Raw genomic sequence first — 20,953 nt, forward strand, 5'->3', positions numbered from 1 at the left:
GAACATGCAGAGTAATGTCTATTTATTTATACATCTATACTTAGTTAATCAATTGTTCATGCTTTGTTTTTCAGTTTGGGTTTTTTTAGGGGGGAGGGCAGGGTTTTCCAGACAATTGCAATAATAATTTCCTTTTTAAAAACCAGGGAAATTAATTGTTCAAAAAAACTGGATTAAGACCAGAATTAAAGCAATTTCATATTGATTCAAACTGTACAAGACTAGGAAACTGGAAGATGAGATGAGTGGCTTAACAGTTGTGCCCCATGATCAGCAATGAATCTTTGCAGTGTCACAAATAGTGCTTTTTTTTTTTTTTTACAGAAGTTGTCAACAAGGAAGCACAGTCTGTGACATTGCACATCAGCACTGATCAGCCTTGGCTTCTAATTTTCTGTCCTTGAGGGGCTTGACTCAACATGAAATACTTTTAGCCCTGGCAGATTCTTTGACAATTTAATACATCTTCACTGAGCCTGAAATTCTATGAGAATTTCTTTACAATTCTAATGTCACAATCAAAACAAGGCCATAAAACATCTACACAGTGAGTCTGAAGGCTACCACAGAGGATTGTGCTGCTTATCTGTTAACCTGGTCTATATTTTGTAATTACATGGCTATCAGTCACCTATGGTACAGTGTTTTGTCCTGACTTAGACTAGTCAATCTATGGCTTGACAGTAGCTCTCCAAGGTTTCAGGTAGAAATATATTCCAGCTTTACCTGAAATATATGCCAGGAATTGAACCTGGGATCTTTTGCATGCAGAGTATGTGTATTACCACTGAGCTACAGTTCTACATTCTTGATCCTTGTTACAAAACTAGAATGGTCACAGCCTATCCCATAACTGTGCATAGTCAAACACAATTAAGATTGTGTTTCAAAGTGTTAAATAGTAATTGAAGGTGTAAAAGGAGAAGGGAGAAATTTTCCATATCTCTCTTTTTTACCATTGCAAGTTTCATCTCATGACATCAGAGGATGAACAAAGAGGGAGCAGTCCTTGTCTTAATACGTTGTGTCTAGTAGAAAATGAGCGGAGATGCAAGGAAGTTAATGGATAATGCTGACTAAAGCTATCGAGAGCCAATGAGCTTAGAAAGAGAAGGACATATGGATAGACAGAAGAAAAACTTCCTTAATATTTCCACCTTCTTCCCTTTACAGCATCTGGGAAAAGGCCCTTAAATGCAGGTTTTTCTACTTCTGAGAGCACGGAACTCTACGTACCTTCCAAATGATTTGTTTCCATTGCCACCAAAAATGCCCATTCATAATAGCATCTCCCTTTGTCTTTATAAACTCCATTGGCATAATAGCACCCCAGTCTGAGGAGAATGTCTATGAAATCCTTTCCAGACTCAACACTTGGCAGTTCAGAGAACAACTTCATTGCTTTAATTAAGAAATGCTCTGCAAGACTTCTGGCATCTGAATGCAGACAGAGAATCCCCAGGTTGGCCAAAGCAACAGCCTGATTATGTATGCTTCTCATCTCTCTTGATATGCTCAGAGCTTTACAATAGTTCTCAGCAGCTTGCTTTGTAATTTTCATCCGTCTCAAACAAATTGCAATCATATTATAAATTACACCCAACTGTGGATGACTGCTCTGTGAAGACTCTACTATTGTATTTAGAATGTCCAGAGCTACAGTGTTTTGTCCATGCAGAAGATATAACCAACCGAGAAAGACTACATAGTTAATCATTTCTTCAATACTTATATCTGCATTTGTGTCCAGAACCTTCTCCATGTAGTCAATTGCTTTTCTATATTGTTTGTGATGGCTGTATAGTACAGAAAGGTTACAGTAAACCATGCTGCAGAGTTTTTGGTGTTCTTTGCTAGTTTCTAGCAAATGGAGCAAGCGTCTGAGATAATATGCAATTTGAGAGGGATGTTTGTGCCCTACAGGTTTTAGGCTATGGAGTTTAGGAGCATTTGTTAGTACTAAATCAATGCTTCGGAATAATTCCAGCAATGTACATGAGCCACAAGAAGAGGCAACCCTGACACAGCTTAGCACAAGGTGGGGCAAACACTTTTGACTATAGAGTTGCCCTAGCTTAAAATAGCAATCAATTGACAATGAGTCATTCTGCAAACCCAATTCATTATTCAGTATCTGTAGTCTTTCTAGGAATGGAAGTGCTTCTTCACCTTGTTTAAAGTTCAGATAGTGCTTTGCTAATAGGAGGCACGCTCTGGCTTCTGCATTCTTGCTTTGACTCAGCACTGCCCTTTTTAAAGCATACTTCAGAATATCTGACTCCATATCTGTGCTGCTAATATAGCTGGGAATTCCCATAAGCAAGGAAGCAACCTTGTCCAAAAGGCCAATACATTTTTCTTTATTCTTCTGTTTTAGGTAGATGCCTGTTAGATTTGTATAAAGAGTAGTTATAAGGTAAAGGTCACTAAAATCGCCTTGTATTGTTGCCAAAGCTTCTTCAAAATAAACTCGAGCTTGAGAAAGTTTGAACTTCCGTAAACTCATTCTTCCCAGGAGATAGCACAGCCGTGTCAAAGCCCAAGTCAGACTTGCTTGTTTTGCTGCTTCCCTTGCCAGTACAAAATAATTAATCAGTTCTTCCTCATTGGCATAACCATAAAACAAGGTGTTCAGAAAGGAAAATGAGAAGTCATATAGCTTCTTGAAGTGGGTGTCATAGCTTTTACCATTCAGAAACAATAATATTGAATTACAGATTTCTGGACCATAGCATACATCTTGATATACGCAGAAATGTGGTTCTTGGGAAACAGAAGGCATCTCTCCATTCAAAGCAGAGAACTGCCTTTTCTGAACATCTGTCTCTTCTTTGTGCATTTGTACATTTTTCCTTCTCATTAGCGCCTGTGCCACTTTGTATTTAATTGTGCTACAAGTTTCATTAAGGAAGGTCTGTGGTGTCTCTGAAATACACAAAGGAAAGAATTACAGAAAACTAAAGCAAAGATAAACAAGAGAACCATAAGAACGAAGTTCACGTTTCTTTTAGAAAAACAGGCTTATAGCCTTCATTCAGAACAACTTACCTGACCTATGAAAATCATAGAACACAAGAGAAATCAGATTCAGTTATACTTACACTAGAGCTACCAAGTCAATTGTGCCTGTTAGCCGAAATGAATTTAAGTCCCTTTGATTTCAACCAGGAAAGGTGTAAGGGCTGGAACATGGGCAGCGGCTGGGACAGGCAGAATGCTGAGACCCGAGTGCTGGTATGAGACCAGGTCCTACAGCTTAGTAGGCCTAGAGGCTCGTAGCATGGCCAGCAGTCCAGGGTCAGGGCCAAGGCAGCATGCAGTCTAATGTCAGACAGGCAAGAGAGGGTCCAGAAACAGTCTAGTGGTCTGATGCCAGGGAAACAGTCATGTAAGAGTGATCCAGACAAGAGTGGGCTGGAGCAGGGTAGGAACAACTTGGAGCAGGCAAGAACACACAGGAGCAGGGCAAAGGCAGACTAGGGTATACAAGAGCAAACAGGAGCAAGGCAGGAACAGATTGGAACAAGGCAAGGACTAACCAGAGCAAGACAGGAACAGCTGGAGCTGGGCTCAAGGCATGCTGATGCAGAGGCCAGAGCACAAGAGAGTCCTGAAGACATCTTGCATTACTGTAGCAAAGAACAGCAGTGCCAGAAAGCCTTTTAGGCTGGTTTTCAGGTCCTCCAGCTGCACTGCATAATTGCTCTTCAGTTGCTCCCTGCAAGAGCCTGCAAGGTGCTCCTGGTTCTGCAGGCACTTGGTCACTCAGGCCCTGCACCTGACAAAAGGCAACTTTGGCTCACTCTGACCTCTCTGTTGTTTTCTGAGAAGCAGGAGGAAGGCACACATGTGCTGAAGGGCTCCTCTTTCATATATATATAAAGTTTGCAAACACTATCTGTTCAAATCCCAAGAAATAATAAAATCAGAGGGGATCCAAAGCAGCACATGCTCAAGGAAATGCAAAAATTGCTTTCAAAAGGACATGAAAAACAAATTTCATTGTTAATGCACACTTATATTATTGGAAAAGAAAAAAATGCAAAAACTACAAGATGAATTGTAGATCAAACTACACAAGACAGAGAGAACAGGTTTGGAATGATGGTTTCCATCAGGACACGAGGGAAAGGAGTTGAACTGCCTCTCCAAGAGCCACCCAGTGTTCCCCCACAGCTCCTTCTATGTTAAAAAAAAAGGGGGGGGGATTGATCATAGGCTACCCACCATCCCAAATATTTAAACTCTTTACCTTGCTCAGTGGGTTTTTCAAAAGGTTCTTGTCCATCTAATAAGAAAGAAGAAAAGCAAAACATGTGTAAGGCATATTTTAGTCATGTGACTTAAACATGACAGACAAAAGCATGGTTTTCTCAAGAACAAAGCCTATCAGACTAAACTGATTTCATTTTTTAATTGGGTAACCTCCCTCACAGACTGTGGGAATGCTGTGGACATAATCTATCTTGATTTTAGCAAAGCTTTTGACAAAGTGCTCCATGATGTCCTGATTAACATACTAGCTAAAAGTGGGCTGGATGGAGCAATTATCAGGTGGATTCATAGTTGGCTACAGAAATGAACCCAATGAGTGCTCATCAATGGCACTTTTTCAAGCAAGTGGTACTGCAGGGTTCAGTCCTGGGCCCAGTGCTCTTCAACATTTTTATTGATAATTTGGATGAGGAAGGGAATAATTATCGAATTTGCAGATGACACAAAACTGTGTGGGATAGCTAGTACCCACCTGGAAGAAAGAAAAAAAGAATATTCAAAGTGATCGTGATAGGTTGGAGTTCTGGACTGAAAACAACAGAATGAAATTCAGAGGGACAAATGTCAAGTTCTACACCTAGGAAAAAGAAACTAAATGAGGAATACTTGGCTACAACAACACTGCAAGCGAGAAGGATCTTGGAACTGTTGTAGTTCACAAATTGAATGAGTCAACAATGTGATGTGGCTGCAAAAAGGGCAAATGCTACTTTAGGCTGCATTAATGGAAGTATCACTTCCAAATCATGTTGAGTACTAGTTCCCTTTTACTCAGCACTGGTTAGGCCTTACTGTGTCCCATTCTGGACAGCACAGTTGAAGAACGATGCAGACAAGTTGGAAAATGTTCAGAGGAGGGTAACAAGGATGATCCAGGGATTGGAAACAAAGCTTTATCAAGAGGAATTGAAAGAACTGGGCATGTTTAACCTTGAGAAGGGGAGATAGGACAGCACTCTACAAGGACTTGAAAGGCTGTCACAAGGAGGAAGGACAGGCTCTCTTCTCGATCATCCCAGAGTTCAGGACATGGGGTGATGAGCTCAAGTTACAGGAAGCCAGATTACAGCTAAAGATCCAGAAACATTTCCTAACTGTTAGAGCAGTACAACAATGGAACAAATTCCCTAGGCTTTATCATACTTAATAGTCATTCAAGGTGCAACTGGACAGCCATCTGAGAGGGATGGTTTAACGTGGGGTTCAGCACTGAGCAAGAGGTTGAACTCGATGGTTGCCTGGCCTTTTCCAACTCTATTTCATAATTTTATTCATTTATTTAAAACTTTTCTATACCATCCCATACTTAGACTTAGGACGGTTTACAGATTCTTTGAAAGTTGTTGCAGAAAGTGGAGCCAAAAAAAAAAAGTGCAATATGAGTGTGATACCCATCATTCAACCCAGTTTCATCAATGCAATAATTTGGTATCTTTAATATACTTACATTAGCTACTATCCTAGGCCGTTCCATCCATGCTGCCATTCTTGAATAGAACTAAATAACTGTAGCCAAAGTCTTTCATTTGCTACAGAGGAATTAGATCCTTCCACACAACATTCTCTGGTGTATTTATCGTAGCCTTGGCTCAAGATAATTTATAGGCAAGGATTCATGGAATGATGACTTTATGGTATGGCAGCACAGTATTTGAAAGACTGCCTTCTCCTGTATCTTGGTGGTTAACTTGTGGGCTGACACCCTGTCTTGCCACTCAAAACCACTACCTTTCCACAAAGAGTCTGCTAAGAAAGAAGGAAAGCAGGAATAGCATGCTGGGCTTCCTACTAGAATTGGGCATGCTTGGAAGACTGCTGGGTTAGAAAACAAGGAGTGTGCTCCCCGGGCTCATTTTTCCCCAGAAGAATCAATTTCTGTAAAGAAGCAGGGTGCATGGGGAACTTGTTACTCTAGAGAATGTAGTTTTCCTTTCTGTGAGAAGTCCAATTGTGCTGGGAAGCAAAAGCATGTGCTCCTCATATGCCCATTTCACCAGAAGAGTTGCTGGGATTCTAGTACTGCAGCCCCCTTCAATGGCAAGAAACCAACGTCTGGCACTGCCCATATGAATTTGCCCAGAGATCTGCATTGGAGGTCCTTCTCTATGTTCTAGCACATGGGTCCTCAACTACGGCCCACGGGACAGATCCAGCCGGCCATGGCCATCCATTCAGCCTGCGCCGCCGGTTGCCACCCATGCACACGCTTGCTGCACGAGCGGGGAGGTGGTGGCTTGCTCGCTCGCTCGCTCGCTCGGAGACGGTCTCTGAGCGAGCAAGTCGCTGCCTTGCAGAGCGAGGGTGGGGGATGGGGGGTGGCTTGCTCACTTGGAGATGGTTTTGGACTCGCTGGGAGAGATCCGAGCAAGCGAGCACGCACCTGACAGCACCTCACCGGCCCGCGCCCGCAGGCACCCCCAACTCACCGGCCCACAATGGTCACCGCAGCCTTTCACCTGGCTCCCTATTCAGAAAATTTGAGGACCCCTGTTCTAGCACCACGAAGGTTAGTTGGTGGGAAAATGGGGCAGGGCTGTCTTTGTAGTGGCAACACAATTATGGAATTCTGTCTCTAAAATTTGACTGATTTCTTTTCTTAGTTTTAGGTGGCCTGCAAAATATGTTACATTCTGCAGTTTCCAAGTGAGTTTACATGAACCAGTTCCATTCTCTTTTTAAGGATAGTTTCTCCCAGTTTAATTAAACTATGTGTGATTTTCTAAGTTTCTAAATTTTTTAAAGAAAGGCTACTTTGGGAGCTTTTCTAATTTAAAAGGCAACTCAGTTAAAAAAAATAATATAATCAGCTGTGTACTGGGGGCACAAGGGTTGCAATTCTAACAGCTTTGCTAAAATTTCAAGAATTATCAGTTGTCTATTGAAAATAAAACTAGGGAGCATTTAATGAGGATTGATATTATTCATATTTATTTATTGGGGAGCTTTGTACTGAGACAGACCATCTAGCTCAGAATTATCAATACCGATAAGCAACTTTTTCAAGATTTTAGACAAAAACTGTCTAAACCCTTGAAAGGGTACCTGGAACCCTTTGCATACAAAATATCTGCTCTACCACTGAAGTAGAGTAAGAGTAAGCCAGCGAGCCATGTGATGAAAATCCAAATCAATTCACTCTTAAAATCAGCTTCCTAACCAGTTCTTACCATCTGGTGTCCTCCAGAAGTTTTGGAATGAAACTCCTAGTGTTTCTGTTTGTTGGCCATCCTGCCTGGGGGTGATGGGTGATGGATTCTAACACATCAGAGGGCACCAGGTTGTAGCAGACTGCTGTAACCACTAAGCCAGACCAGGAAAAAATCAAGCTGGATGCAAAGTTAGTCAAGCTTATGGTAGACAAATTGAAATAAGTGAGGCTTAATTTGTTCATTTCTAGGGATGTTCCTATTGATCTCAGTTGGACTGCTCTAAGCCTGGATCCAATGAATAAAATATATGAATGGCAAAATTCAAGATGAACCAGAAGTAATCCTTGCACATATATTTCATGTAATTGATTAGATAACATTAGAATTGCTTACCCATTTGATATGTATTGCAAATGTTATCTTTTGGTGTTTGCGCCAACAGCTTCATCACATTTACTTCCAAAAGGGCTTTTTCTCTTGTTAAAAAAGAATGCTCATCTTTCAAGGAAGCCAGGTATGGAAGTCTGAAAAAGGAACACAATTATGAATTGGGACATTTATGGATTTCAGGAGTGCTATGAAGACTGTTTAAGTAGTGAAACAGAGGGACAAAGCTGACACTAGTCTGGAAAGCAGGCATATGAGGATGATACTGGGTGATAGACACACAGAGGGATAGGGGCATTGTAGAGAAGAGCAAGGAAGCAATCCAGAGGGCCACAGAGTTGCTAGATCTGGACTAGTCTTCCCCAGCGCAGTACCCTCTAGATGTTTCAAATTAACTCCTATTAATCTCATCCAGCATGCCCAACATTCACAAATACTGAAAGCTGTACTTCAGAACATCTGCAGGGTGCAGGCTCTTGACAAGGGAATTCTGTCTTGTGAGTTCTGTCTTGTTACTAATATTGTTACTACAGCATCGTGCCCTAGCAACCCTAAAGATGCAAGAAAGCCTAAATATCAGTAGTGATATGTCTGAATTTGACATATTTAAATAAGTTAGTCAGTTCTTTACTTAATTTAGAAATTCCATCATTTGGTTATTCCATCATTTGGAAATGGTTATTCCATTATTTCTTCTAGTTCTCCCTCAAGTAAACATATCCAATACACTTACATTCATGGAAGTAGCTTCTAACATACATCTCTCAATCAGGTATGGTTGTCTGGATGCAACTGCCCTGCTTGTCCTAAACCACAATACTTACTCAGTTAGAGTGGCCTTGAAATCATCGGGTTTAACATGACTGCTCTGTACAAAGCCAACTTGGCCAGTAGGGACATGTCTTCCCACAAACCACTCCATGCACTTCACAAAGTAGCCAATAATTTCTATTTTGTCTCCTTTCTGGAAACCAATTTCATCAGGCACAGTACTTTCATGGCTAATAATCGCTATAGAAAATCCTGTAGCTGCATAATAAAGAATTAAAAGATACAGTAATGTGATAATGCAAGTACTTAGCATTTTATTTAAGCAAACAATAAGTTGCTAATGAGATTTGTTTTAATGCTACAAATTAGACTTCTAAGATGAATTAGATGTAAAGTCTCAAAGAGATCATTTACCATGGCATAGGTAGGTGGGTGGGACCAGCAGCATGCTTTAGATTGATGCCATAGGTGCTATGGTATGCACTACATGGTATGTAAGCAAATGCACTATGCCTACAACAGTGCAGCCATTCCTTGCTTTATTAGAAGAAAATAAAGTAATTGCATTTGCAGGAACAAGAATGCTGATAAACAAGGAATCCTTACAGTGCTCAATCACAATGGCACACTTGGCGACACAACAGTGGCTGAACAGGATAGGTTCTGTCAAATGCCACCTTCATGTTTTTGAAAGAGAGTTCACACACTCCTAGAAGTAGGGACCAAATGCAGCGCTATCCAGGAAACATGGTTGCTTAATAACACATGCATCTTCAAGATTGCCTGTTTCCATAAGAAAACCTACATTCAATAGATTATTTGAATTAAAGTGTCACAGTCATAGGAAATTGATTTTCAGTTTAAAATTACCACCATAACCTCACTGGACTGCTAACAACATACTTCTAGCTGAGGGACACTGACTTCTTTATCATTTGTATCCCTCGACAGAAGTCACTTGAGATATTTTTCAACAACTTTAATCCCACTGAGTCTATACTAGTTCCTGCAGCAAAGTCCATTCTCTGGGAACTACTGCTCAGTATATAGTAAACATATAAGAGCCACTGTTTATCATGATCTATCTAACATGTATTTAGCTTCCAGCAAAATCATGCAGCAAGATCCATTGCTTACTAACATATGATACAACTTCATCTGTTCCAGCCTGGCTAGAAATGTTTACTTCAGGCACTCTGACTGAAATACTAACTCCTAAGGAAGTGACTAAGCAGGTCCACAAGGTCAGACTGATACCCAGGAACAATAAGCTACAGAACAGACACCCCGCCCCGCCTCACACACACACAAAGTGAGAGACTACCACTTCTTGTCACATATAACACCCAACTATAACCCAGTGTATCAGTGATCACATATGTGGCACATCTGTTCTATAGACCAAAAATAGCCAATCACCACCAACAGCAATACAATACAGAAATACAGCTAAAAGGAAGAAAGTTCAGCAAAACTAGGTATAAAGTCTCTCCTTATGTGTATTCAGGCAACACTATTTCAGGACCTAATAACATCAGTCAACACTTATAGGATTTGTTGCTGATCTCCTGTTGTGGTATATGCAATCACGTTCCAATAATGCTTTTATACATTCTTCATGGAGTAAACAATCTAGGTTCAATGCAAAAGAAAAAGAAGGCATAAATCTGATGCCAAAATAGGGTCAGAAATCACAGGAGAAACATTTCTCCTTCCTAGAATACTCCTTAACTTCAAATGACTATTCTAGAACAAGGATACTTCATATACTATGCATACACTTTTGGTTTTGTTGCAGAATTGAGATCTGAGACTACATGAGAAGCTTTTCCTTTCCTGCTTTTCCTCTGCAAAACTTCTAGATGGCCCTGTCTAACACACAAGTGCAAATAAAGAAGAGGGTATCCCATTTTCTTTCACTCTCAGAAACACCACCTCATTTTTCCTGCTTTAAAAAAGCTTTTTACAGACAGAACCCACCCCCCCCTGCATGGTCATATGGTTATCTAAAGAACCAATAAAAACAACCATTGGAAAGGTAAGACTACAACAGATGCCTCATATAGAAAAAGCCCTTTGCCTCAATCACAACTTGATCAAATTATCAAGAATTTGGTCAAGCAAGTTGCTGGTGTTTTGTTTTATTTTTAAATTGCTAGATAATGAACTTACTAACACAGAGATTTTTAGTATTAACAGCAACAGTGCCAAGATGTTTGTATTATAATTAACATTGTTTTGTGAATCACCACTGCACTGATTTCACATACATTTATTCTTTAATGTCATCCACACAGTTTGTACATTTTGCATTTCATTTCCCTCTCTGACTTAGTATTTTTCTCTGCTTACACTTATTTATATATGTGCACACATTTGTCTACATATACTTGCCAGTTAAGGAAGGATGCCACTTCATACATACATAATATTGTGGTGAATTCTAACAGTTTCCAGTCCCTTCTGGGAACACCATTTCCTTCCTGTCCTAGTGGTCAGAAATCTCATCTGGAGGGTTGCATTCTTAAGGAATGAGCTGCTTTTGTGAAAATATCAACATGTCTTATAAAGTATTTTGGGTTGAAATAAAGGAGGTTTGTCTCTACCAGTTTCCAGTACAAGTGGCTGTTTTATTTCCAAGTCTGCATTTTACAATATAGCAGAGAGAAACAGCAATGGTTTGGTCAGAGGCTCATGCTGCAAAGTTGACCAGGAACCAAGTATTTATGGGTAGACAGCCCAAGGTATGGCAGGCGGTTTTGTTATGTGGTTGAATCAGTCCGGATCAACAACTCACCACACAGAAGTAGTGCAACAGGTGGTTGTTTCATAGCAAGGTATATTTCTGTCTATTGTATGTTCAGTGTTCACTTCAGCTTATAGCAAATGTCCATCCTGCTATTTAGACAGAAATTAGCAGGCTATATTGTTCTGACAAGTCCTGGACACCTCCATTCACAAGCATCTTAGTAATGCCGGCTGAATGTTAGCTAGTTGGGATACAATTTAATTAGATGGCTTTAAGCTTGCCATGCTTTTCAAAGGTGCTTTGAATTGTAATTTTGGTTTTGCTATCCTTTAACTAACGCGGGGTACCATAGATGTGGTTAGCACACTGTATTACTGAAGTTCATTATGCCTGAGCTGTTTCATTGTAAAAATGTTGTTTAAATATAGTTTTAATTTTAATGTTATTTTATGATGTACTATTGTTTTTATTTATATTGTATTTTATTTCTTTATTACTGTTGTTCACTGCCCAGAGAGCTTTGGCCATTGGGCAGTACAGAAATTATATAAATAAATGATGCTTTAACTCTGAGCTCAATGGACTCAATAGCCTTACGGACCCCTTCCAGCTCTACTATTTTCTGATGCTATGATTCTAAATTTTAAAAAACTAAGGTGTCTTCTTATGGTCTCTGGAAACCATCCAGATCCAACCCCCTCTCTCCAGCTTCCAAACTGTGATAGATAGTGCCATTTTTCTGAGATTTCAAAAACAATCTTGATGCCACAGAAGTGGTGAACCAGGAGGAATGGAGAGGATATGAAAAATGTGGAAGCTTCTTCAGCTCCATCCTTGGCAGCATGCCTCTCCTAGATGAGCTCAAATGCTGTTTGTTTGTTGGGGGGGTGCTCAGAGAAGTAAAAATCACTTTGATTTCTCCTTCCACCCTGCCAGCAGCAGCATGGCAAGGCACTGGATATGCAGAAACTTCTAGCACTGGAGAATTAATTCTAACAGACAGAAAACTAATAGGGGTGCACCTTTAGTTGTTTTCTCATACAGTTACTCAAGACATCTAATTAACTCTGAGCAATGCATGCATTTATTAGACCTAAATCAATCCATATTTGGAGAGTCAGTGAAATAAAGTGGGTACAGTGTCATAGTGATACTGGGAAGATCAAGTCCACACTCTTATCATGCAGCAAATCATGGACTACTCAATATTGTTTTGATTCCATAATGTATACAGTGTGCTCCACTGCACCTGAGAGCAGCAAGCCAATTCAGGGAGAATAGGGTAAGCTGTATCCTCTAACACCTTGCTACCTCAGTATTTGTTTCCAGAGGTGTTAGCCTCATCTTGCGTAATGAGCCAACCCTGGCCATACTAACAATATTCACAAGCCCCAAGCAAACAAGCATCTCCAACACACTGCAGCAGAGATGAAAAGTAAGGTGGAGAGCAATCTTGTGGCCCCCTAGACAGTGAGTAGCAGGCCGTAGCATACTCCAGATTCCCAAAACTTAGGTCAGAAACAGAGCTCTGATCTTGGAGCTGGGATTCTGCCTTCTGATCTCTCTCACTTTCCCAGACCTGGTGTGGAAAGAACCATGCCAACTGCCCCTCTGAGGCCAGAAAATCAACCCTAGAGAGGAGGTAAAGGGGCATAAGAGAGAAAGAGACAGGGCCCATCAGGATACAAGGTACCTTGATGGCACTCCAGTCTCCCTCTATCTTCTTCCAAAGTACTGCAGCTGGACAGTAGAACCTCCCTAGCTGAAATGCAGAGGAGAAGAAATGGAGAGGTTGAAATGACTTCTGACACTTCTACTTTGCGTGGGTTGCTCATAAGCCACCAAGTTTGGAGACTCACAGGCATTGAGGACACAACCCACTGATCTGCACCCTAAGGAACATTACTGGGGCTTCTATTTTAATGACAGTGACGTACCAGTTTGATCAGTGACTGTAGGTTCCATTTTTCTGGAAAAACCAACAGGGTCTGCGATTGTTTTAAGAAACCACCTAGAAGAGAAATGTTCAAGGAACTAAGAAAGTCTAAAATAAATGGTAGCAACAATTTTTACGAAGCTCTCAATTAACACTACCTCAGAGTTAAGATCAACACTCACTTTAAAATTAATTATATTTGTTACAATAGGTGAAAATGCATGAACTTTGGGAAAGCAGGAAAATACAGAGTGCCTGAATCCAGTTTTCTGGTTATGCAAAACACCATTGCTCAGCACAGGTTATAAATAAAATGGAAAAAAATGAGAGAGCTTTTGTTAAAAAAACGGGGGGGGGGTTCTATTTTGTTCTTTGAATTTAATCAAGCTGACAGAGTCCAGCACAAAGCTATGGTCTTCCAATGCTGAGCATTTCTATATTGCTTTTGAGATTTGAAAGAATGTCATATGTATTACCACATTAATTTTTAGAAAGGTTTGTGTTAGATTGTGGCTGTTAAATGTAATCTCACTGCTATTGCTGAATTTAGGCATGCAAAAATGCTATGTTAAAATATTCATTGTGAAGTATAACACATGGTTTGCATAATAACAAACTGATTAACTGAATCTTTGAGTGCCAATCTATATAATATTTTTAATTCTAAATAAAAAATTACAGATCTATCAAGACTCTTCCCATTTAATCATCAAATGGAATCAGAAGGAAATCTGTTCTAGGACTATTCAAGGCAATGACTTCAGGAATTTAATGTATGCGAGGGCAGCAGGAACATGTCCCATGCCACCGTTTCTAGTGGCCACTCCCAAAAATCTATGCATTGACAACAGTATGAAATTAGGCTTTCCTCACACACTGACAATCAGAGGTGATGGCCAGCACAAATGGTCAGTGCAGCTAACCAAAGCGATCCAGCTGCTCCCTCAATATATTCATTCGAGACACTCCTCTGTGTGTGTGTGTGTGTGTGTGTGTAGGTAGGTAAGTAGGTAGAGAGGGAGGTCTTCTGAACACCAGTGCTGTTGCACACTGTTTTTTAGAGCTTCTTTTTATTTTGAATTGGATGCTGGAAAGTTGGTTTTCTTTAATAGTTTAATATTGTGCTTTGAATATATAGAGAATACATTCATAGGAGTAGCATTCTTTTTTAAACATGGTAAGAATTACCCTTACTTTCATAGACAAAGAAACATAGAAACAAAGTCAAATGGGGTCTCCCGGGTCATCTAGTTTGATCCCCAGCTCCAGCCGCCTCTGCTCATAACATGCCTACATAAAACATTTGAATATTAATCCTTTCCCCATTTGGTATAAAATTAGGGGCGAATGAATGAGGAAATCAGTATGTACTTTTTCATACAAAAGTCATTCACTATTATGAAAAATATATTAAAGCACAAGTGCACACACATACATGCATGCACACATGTACGGAAAATCAGCTTCAGGTACCTACTGATGAAAAGCGATTAGAGGGACTGAAAAGTCTTTAGGTAGGTCATTCCACTCTCTTGCTTCTGGAGCTCTCTCAGTAGCAGTACACTTCAGCTGGTAAATTCTCACTGCTTCTCTATCATCTGCAGCTTTTTTCCCACTTTCAACATTTTCAGGATGATATACAAAGAAGGTACCTTAAGGAAAAAGCTACATAAAAAACCAGTCTAGTATTTTACAGACTATTAAACATGAACCATAAAAATACTGTGATATGTATCAACACCTGTAACTTATTTATTCCTGTTGTGGACTTTCCTAATTATGCTAACTATATAGCTATCTTCACTCAGTTCCTGCTAAAATAAGTCAATACATTTTGTCAATAATAATAAGTCAATTAAATGTATTCCATTTGCTTCCAACCTAATTATATTCTTAACTTAAAATTTCATATAATCTATTGTATCAGAAAATGCCAGAGTTATAAACTGATAAAAGGATAACTTTTCTTCTTAAAAATGATTGTTCCTTCTCCTAGAATAAAGCTTTTACAAATTATCTACTCTTATTTTTCTAATAATAAACATTCCCCAGTTCATTATTCAACTTAAATCTAGGGTCCTAAATAGCCAATGTTATTGGTGGAGCTTCAAATGATAAGCTGAATTCTCTTGATAACTGTAAATTAAATGACTCAGCCTTATCACATGGTTTGTTTCCTTTATAAGATTATTTACTTTCATATTATTATTGTGAGCCACCCCGAGGCCTCGGCGAATGGGGCGGCATAGAAGCCTTCTAAATAAATAAATAAAATAAAGTTGTATTTTTCTTCAACACTGTTTCATTAATAATGCTAAATCACCCTTCCAACACTGTCACTTTGTTAGATCATGGCATGGATCTGATGGAAGTAAACAAGCTCATCAAAGTTTGTTAGCCGCTGCTACCCTTTGCCCCTCCACAGCATCTCAGGAAGAGAAGAACTTTCCTGAAGAGCACCGGATGTTGCTCAGGGAGCTGCAGAGCAGACAAAATTAGCTCAGAATCTCCTCACAGAAGTTAGGAGGGCCAGAAAATTGACAGAATGAGCAGGTCTAAGTTGGGTTCAGAACACAAGGGTGGAACATCAAAGGAACATTGAAACAGGAAGGTGGGGGTGGGAGTAATTGGCTAGTTTATAGTAAATGATGTTCCATTATGGTTACAGTGATTTTAAAAGATGTTTCAGATCTTGTCCTATCTAAAGATCTCCCATAGGGAAGAAATGATAAGGTTTCCCCCTGCATTTCCCACTTTTCATACTTTAAAAAATGTTCCCAAATAGACATAAATCCATTTGTCCTCTAAAGTTGCTTGTGACTTGACAAAGTTTTTCCTCTTTTTCCTCACTTCTGAACCTCCCATTACTACCACACTGCACAAAAGGCCTGTCTGGGACACTGAACAGAAGGTGGGGAGACCATGCAACATTTTGCAGCACAGCATATTCAAAAATTTTTGTTCCAAAATATTCTCATGCAAATTAAAGAATATTCCACATTTCCAGACAATAATAATTACAAACCCTGGTACCTTCTTGAGTTAACAGCCTTCTGTATATCATATCAAGACATTCTTCATCTAGATGGACATCAATTCTAACTGCTTCCTCTGGCAGAGAGAGCCATAAATAGTCATCTAGCAACAGATTCTCCATGCAATCATTTAAAAAACCTGTCAAAAACATTTTCAAAATAACATATTATTTAACATATTCTTTGAACAAAAAAGGAAGAAAAAAGTCAGAAGCAACAGTTGGATAGCTTAGAAGCCTTCCCCAACCTTGGGTCTGCCAGACTCATTTGGACTGCAACATCCAGAATGGGAATGGGAATGGAAGGGAATTCTGGGAGTTGTGGTCCAGATGCCTCTGAAGGCCACCAGAAGGCTGAATTCTAGGGCATTTTTTGCTGGAAGCAGTATACCAATTAAGAAGGTATCCACATTTCTCTGAACTCCAGAATGTTTTTGTCTGCAGTCCATATTTAAGGCTATTTGAATTCACAAAAGAAAAAGAAGGATAGAGCTACAGGGCAGCTGTGCCTTATGGAACAGAATCATTATCTTGTTATATCAAGCTGAACATTGCAGAATTTAGAAACTTTTTGTTTTGCATTCTCATGACTTTACTTATGTATCATTTATCTTAATCTCATTACGTGTACCTTTACTAGTGAAAGCAATCAGATCTTTTGGATAATTCTGGTCATATTATATTCCAAATGTTTTCTCATATTAGAGCTCCTTTGAACTTAAGAAGTTTAGATGACAGTGCGGTATAGTGGTTAAGAGTGTGGATCTGAGCCTTAGGTCATCTGGGTTCTAGTCCCTGCTCAGCCATGAAGCCAACTGAATAAGTTGGGCCAGTCACAGACATTCAGCCCAACCTACCTCACAGGGCCGTTGTTGCGGAGATAAGACTGAAAGCAGCAAGAGAAGAATGATGGTAAGCTTGTTCAAGTTCTTTAAATAAGAAAAAAGGTGGGGCATTAATAAATGATAGATCAACATTTTACAAGCACACTTCACTCAAAAAGGCACTGAAGAATATAATATATACAATATTTCTATAGGATTGTATTGAGTTGCTTTACACAACAAAATAAGACATAGTGAAAGCTTACAGTCATGAGTTTGTTGTGTCGTCCAGACCCAGTTCTAGAGTCCTAAGTGGTAGGATTAGTTTTCTGAAGCCAGAATGAAAATCAATGGTCTGTTCTAAGGTTTCCATACTTCACCACAGTTTCTCTGATTGTCTGAACTGGAGACCACCATTAAAAACATTAAGAACAGGTACAGAAGTGGTCATTTCTAACATTCAATCTCTACTGCCCTCAGTTCCCTAGCAACAGATGTGTCATTGATCATTTTATTTCCATTAGTGTCCATCTGCCAGTTACTTTCAGAAACTGGGAGACAACACAAAAATGTATAGAGGCAGAAGTGGGGGATTGTGGTAAAACTGTTTATTTCCATTTAATTAAACTTTCTGTGGGGGCTGGAGCAGCTGGGAAGCATTGCAGTCATGTAATCTAGTTTGGGAGGGGGAAGCAGAGAGCCTGCCTCAAGACAGTAGCGAACCAGTCAGGAAGAGGCTGCCATGGACCGCAGGCAAAAATAGAGAAAGTATGGCGATTTCTCTCCTGGGGCTGCCAGGATGTGTGGTAAGGCCCAGGGGATGCAGTGGGCAGTACAGAAACTGCATTGTGCTCTGAATCATGTGATTGTCTGACAGGTCAGTTTAGCCCAAAATTAATGTGGAAACTGCACAGCATGGTTTGCCATGACCTGCAAACATATGCGTCAGCACTATTTTCACACCAAGATTAATGGGCAAATGTATCTTACTCTGCTCTAGTCCATAATTCAGGATAACATATTACTTGGTTGAGCCTCTATTAAAGAGCTCACAGAAATCATTGCAAAGGAGCCTAGATCCTGGATATCTCTGTTTGAGCCTACCATGGCATCAAAGGATGACAGTGGCCATGGAAAAACTTATTCCTAATGGTTCCTGACAGCACTGGAAGATATGACAATCATGTGCAACAGCAGCATCCAGGGAATCAGAGCACAGAGTTATACTTCTCAGAATGCTGAATCTAGGCCCTTTGCAAGAGCTATTTCTACCACCCTTCCTGGCTTATTAATTTGAGAGAAGTGCAGAGGGCAACTCTGGGAAACACTGATGGGCTGAAAGAATACTAGTCTGGATCATGCTCAGGCCTTGGAGGAAGTCTGGATCAAATCTGAAATGGATTCAGGAGGTAGATTCCAAATATCTGGGGTATATGAATCTTCTATTTTGAATTTTGTTCAATCATTAAAGTATCACCATAGGCAGTATTCACAATCAATTCTTTCCATTTAAGCTTAGGTTTGTAAACCAATTTATATTTCTTACTATTCAGAGGAATCAATAATCACAAAAATACTAAACTTTCTTGTAGGCAGAAGTGCTTTACCAAGAGAATAATAGGTTGCAAACTTCCAGATTTCTTCAAAGGTCCAAAATGTTACCACTATTAGATGGTCTTCGCTGTGAATGGATAGTAGTCTGGCAGATAGTTCCTAACAAAGGCAAAACATGTATGTGATAGTTCTGTTGGAGGAACCAGTAAGGTAAATTTGTGTTTAAAATGAAAGAAATTATGTTTCTTAATTAAACAACTGTTGACCCCAGGAACAACAAGGCTAAAGTTGCCATAAGACAAATTGGAGTGAAATGGAGGGCCTACTGCATCAGAGAGAAAAAAGAAATTCACATATACATGTATACAAAGCTACTGGGGTTTTATTTTTTTAAACACTTTTCTTCTATTATGACCTTCCCCGTCTTTGATTCAGATACAGTAGTTTATCATGAGCATGATTTATAGGTATGTGTAGCAATTGTACTAATTTTGCAACAGAGATTTTAAGTATTAATTTACTCAGTGCTGACTGTTCTTAAAGAGCTTTTCACTTAGCATTGGTGCACTATTAAAGCATCTCCTTCCATATGTGCCTGCCCGCCCCTTTAGATCTGGGGCAGATGCCCTTCTCCGGGTGTCCTTCCTGAAGGAGATTAGGAAGGTGATTACCTGGAGAAGGGCCTTCTCTGTGGTGGCACCCCAATTTTGGAATTTGCTCCCCAGAGAGATTTGTCTGGCGCCATCAGTTTATTCTTTTCGGCGCCAGGCCAAAACCTTTTTATTTTCCCAATGTTTTAAGACCTGAGCATTTTAATTGGGGTTTTATTGTTAGTTAAATTTTAGGACTCTGTGTTGTTGTTTTTTTAAATTTACATTTTGTATTGTTAAACCATCCCGAGACTTCAGTAATGGGATGGTCTACAAAGTTTTAAATAAATAAAAAATAAATAAATGAGACTACTAGACAGATGGTTAACTGGCCATTTGCTATTAAGTATGAAGAATTATATTTTTGTGGAAAGGTTCCCACTGATTATACACTGATGGATAATCTTTGAGAAGTAAATTGTCCTCACTCAGGCGGCTTCTCTGTGCCTAAATTGCAGTGAGATCCTATAGTATCATTTCCAGTATATGGCACATAAAAGAATAAATATGGCTTCAGATTACATATGTTCAAAGATTCAGAATGCCAATGGACCTGACATAACTATATACTGTGGTTAATCAGCATAGACATGTATGTAGCTGTTCACTTTTTATTTTCATAGATGGTTATAGAGTGCACACTGAAATATTATTTTTAAAATAATGAAGTTTACTAAAAAGAAATTAATATTCCATCTTTAGGAATCAGTTATTTAAAGTTTTTTTCCAAAAATTTACCCTATTTAAGGCACTTGTATACCCACACCGTTGGCTGCTGTTCTGTTCCTCTGTCCAAGCAGATCCAGACAAATGCTCTCTAACTAGACAGTTAAGTTAAAGCTGACTGGCTCTCCTGGCTTTAAAGTACAAATAGAGAGTATTACAGAAGTCAATAACAAATGAAACAAGCAGAGTTAGAATACTGGCCATTAGCTTTTCCAGTGTTTCAGACTGTCTGATTCTTGGTGACTGTTTTGTCTTATCCCTTGGTCTTTCAGCTGTAGAATCTCACTCCTCTGCCTCATTTGATCCAAAATGTGTTTCCACATTCCTTGAAGATCCTTTTGTTTAAAAAAAAACTGGGACCAATCTCTTTATCACCCATCTAAGTCTGCACATAAGCCTACAGAAAAATCACTGCTAAACTGCAGCAGCAGCAACCCCTTACAACAGGGGTCCTCAAACTTTTTCAACAGGGGGCCAGTTGAAAGGTGGTGGCGATGGGTGCAGGCCAGTAAGGCGGTGGTGCCCACGGGCGCGGGCCAGTGAGGCAGCAGCGGGTGTGCGCGAGGTGACAGTGGGTGTGTGCGGTGGCAGCTTGCTTACTTGAAGATCTACCAGTGAGTCCAAAACCATCTCCGAGCGAGCAAGCCGCTGCCACGCTGCCCGTGCGGTGAGGCAGGCAGTGCCGGCGGGCGTGGGGAGTCTAAAACCTCTGAGTCGGGCTGGATAGATGGGGGGCCGGATCTGGCCCACGGGCTGTAGTTTGAGGACCTATGCCTGACAAGATAGAACCAAAGTGGCATGCTCCCTGGGAGAAGAGTTCCATAGCTCTAGAACTTCAAAGAAAAGACTCTGTCCCTGGAAACTGCCACTGAAAGGCCATGCATTGCCATTTCTAGGA

The 20,953-nt window shown here is 39.9% G+C and overlaps 1 protein-coding gene across 1 annotated transcript in view; it reads right to left on the reverse strand.

Moving 5' to 3' along the window:
- SH3TC1 (SH3 domain and tetratricopeptide repeats 1) overlaps positions 1–20,953 on the reverse strand; it is a 45,487-nt gene that overhangs the window by 15,239 nt on the left and 9,295 nt on the right. The window contains exons 4-11 of the mRNA XM_044418520.1: positions 18,733–18,838; positions 16,301–16,441; positions 14,745–14,919; positions 13,269–13,342; positions 8,636–8,840; positions 7,818–7,948; positions 4,253–4,288; positions 1,237–2,925 (exon numbers count right to left, since the gene is read on the reverse strand). Of these exons, the coding sequence (XP_044274455.1) occupies positions 1,237–2,925; positions 4,253–4,288; positions 7,818–7,948; positions 8,636–8,840; positions 13,269–13,342; positions 14,745–14,919; positions 16,301–16,441; positions 18,733–18,838 (2,557 nt within the window). The remainder of the gene's footprint in view (positions 1–1,236; positions 2,926–4,252; positions 4,289–7,817; positions 7,949–8,635; positions 8,841–13,268; positions 13,343–14,744; positions 14,920–16,300; positions 16,442–18,732; positions 18,839–20,953) is intronic.

This window comes from Varanus komodoensis, unplaced genomic scaffold, assembly GCF_004798865.1.
Source record: "Varanus komodoensis strain SLA01 unplaced genomic scaffold, ASM479886v1 scaffold9, whole genome shotgun sequence".
NCBI lineage: Eukaryota > Metazoa > Chordata > Lepidosauria > Squamata > Varanidae > Varanus > Varanus komodoensis.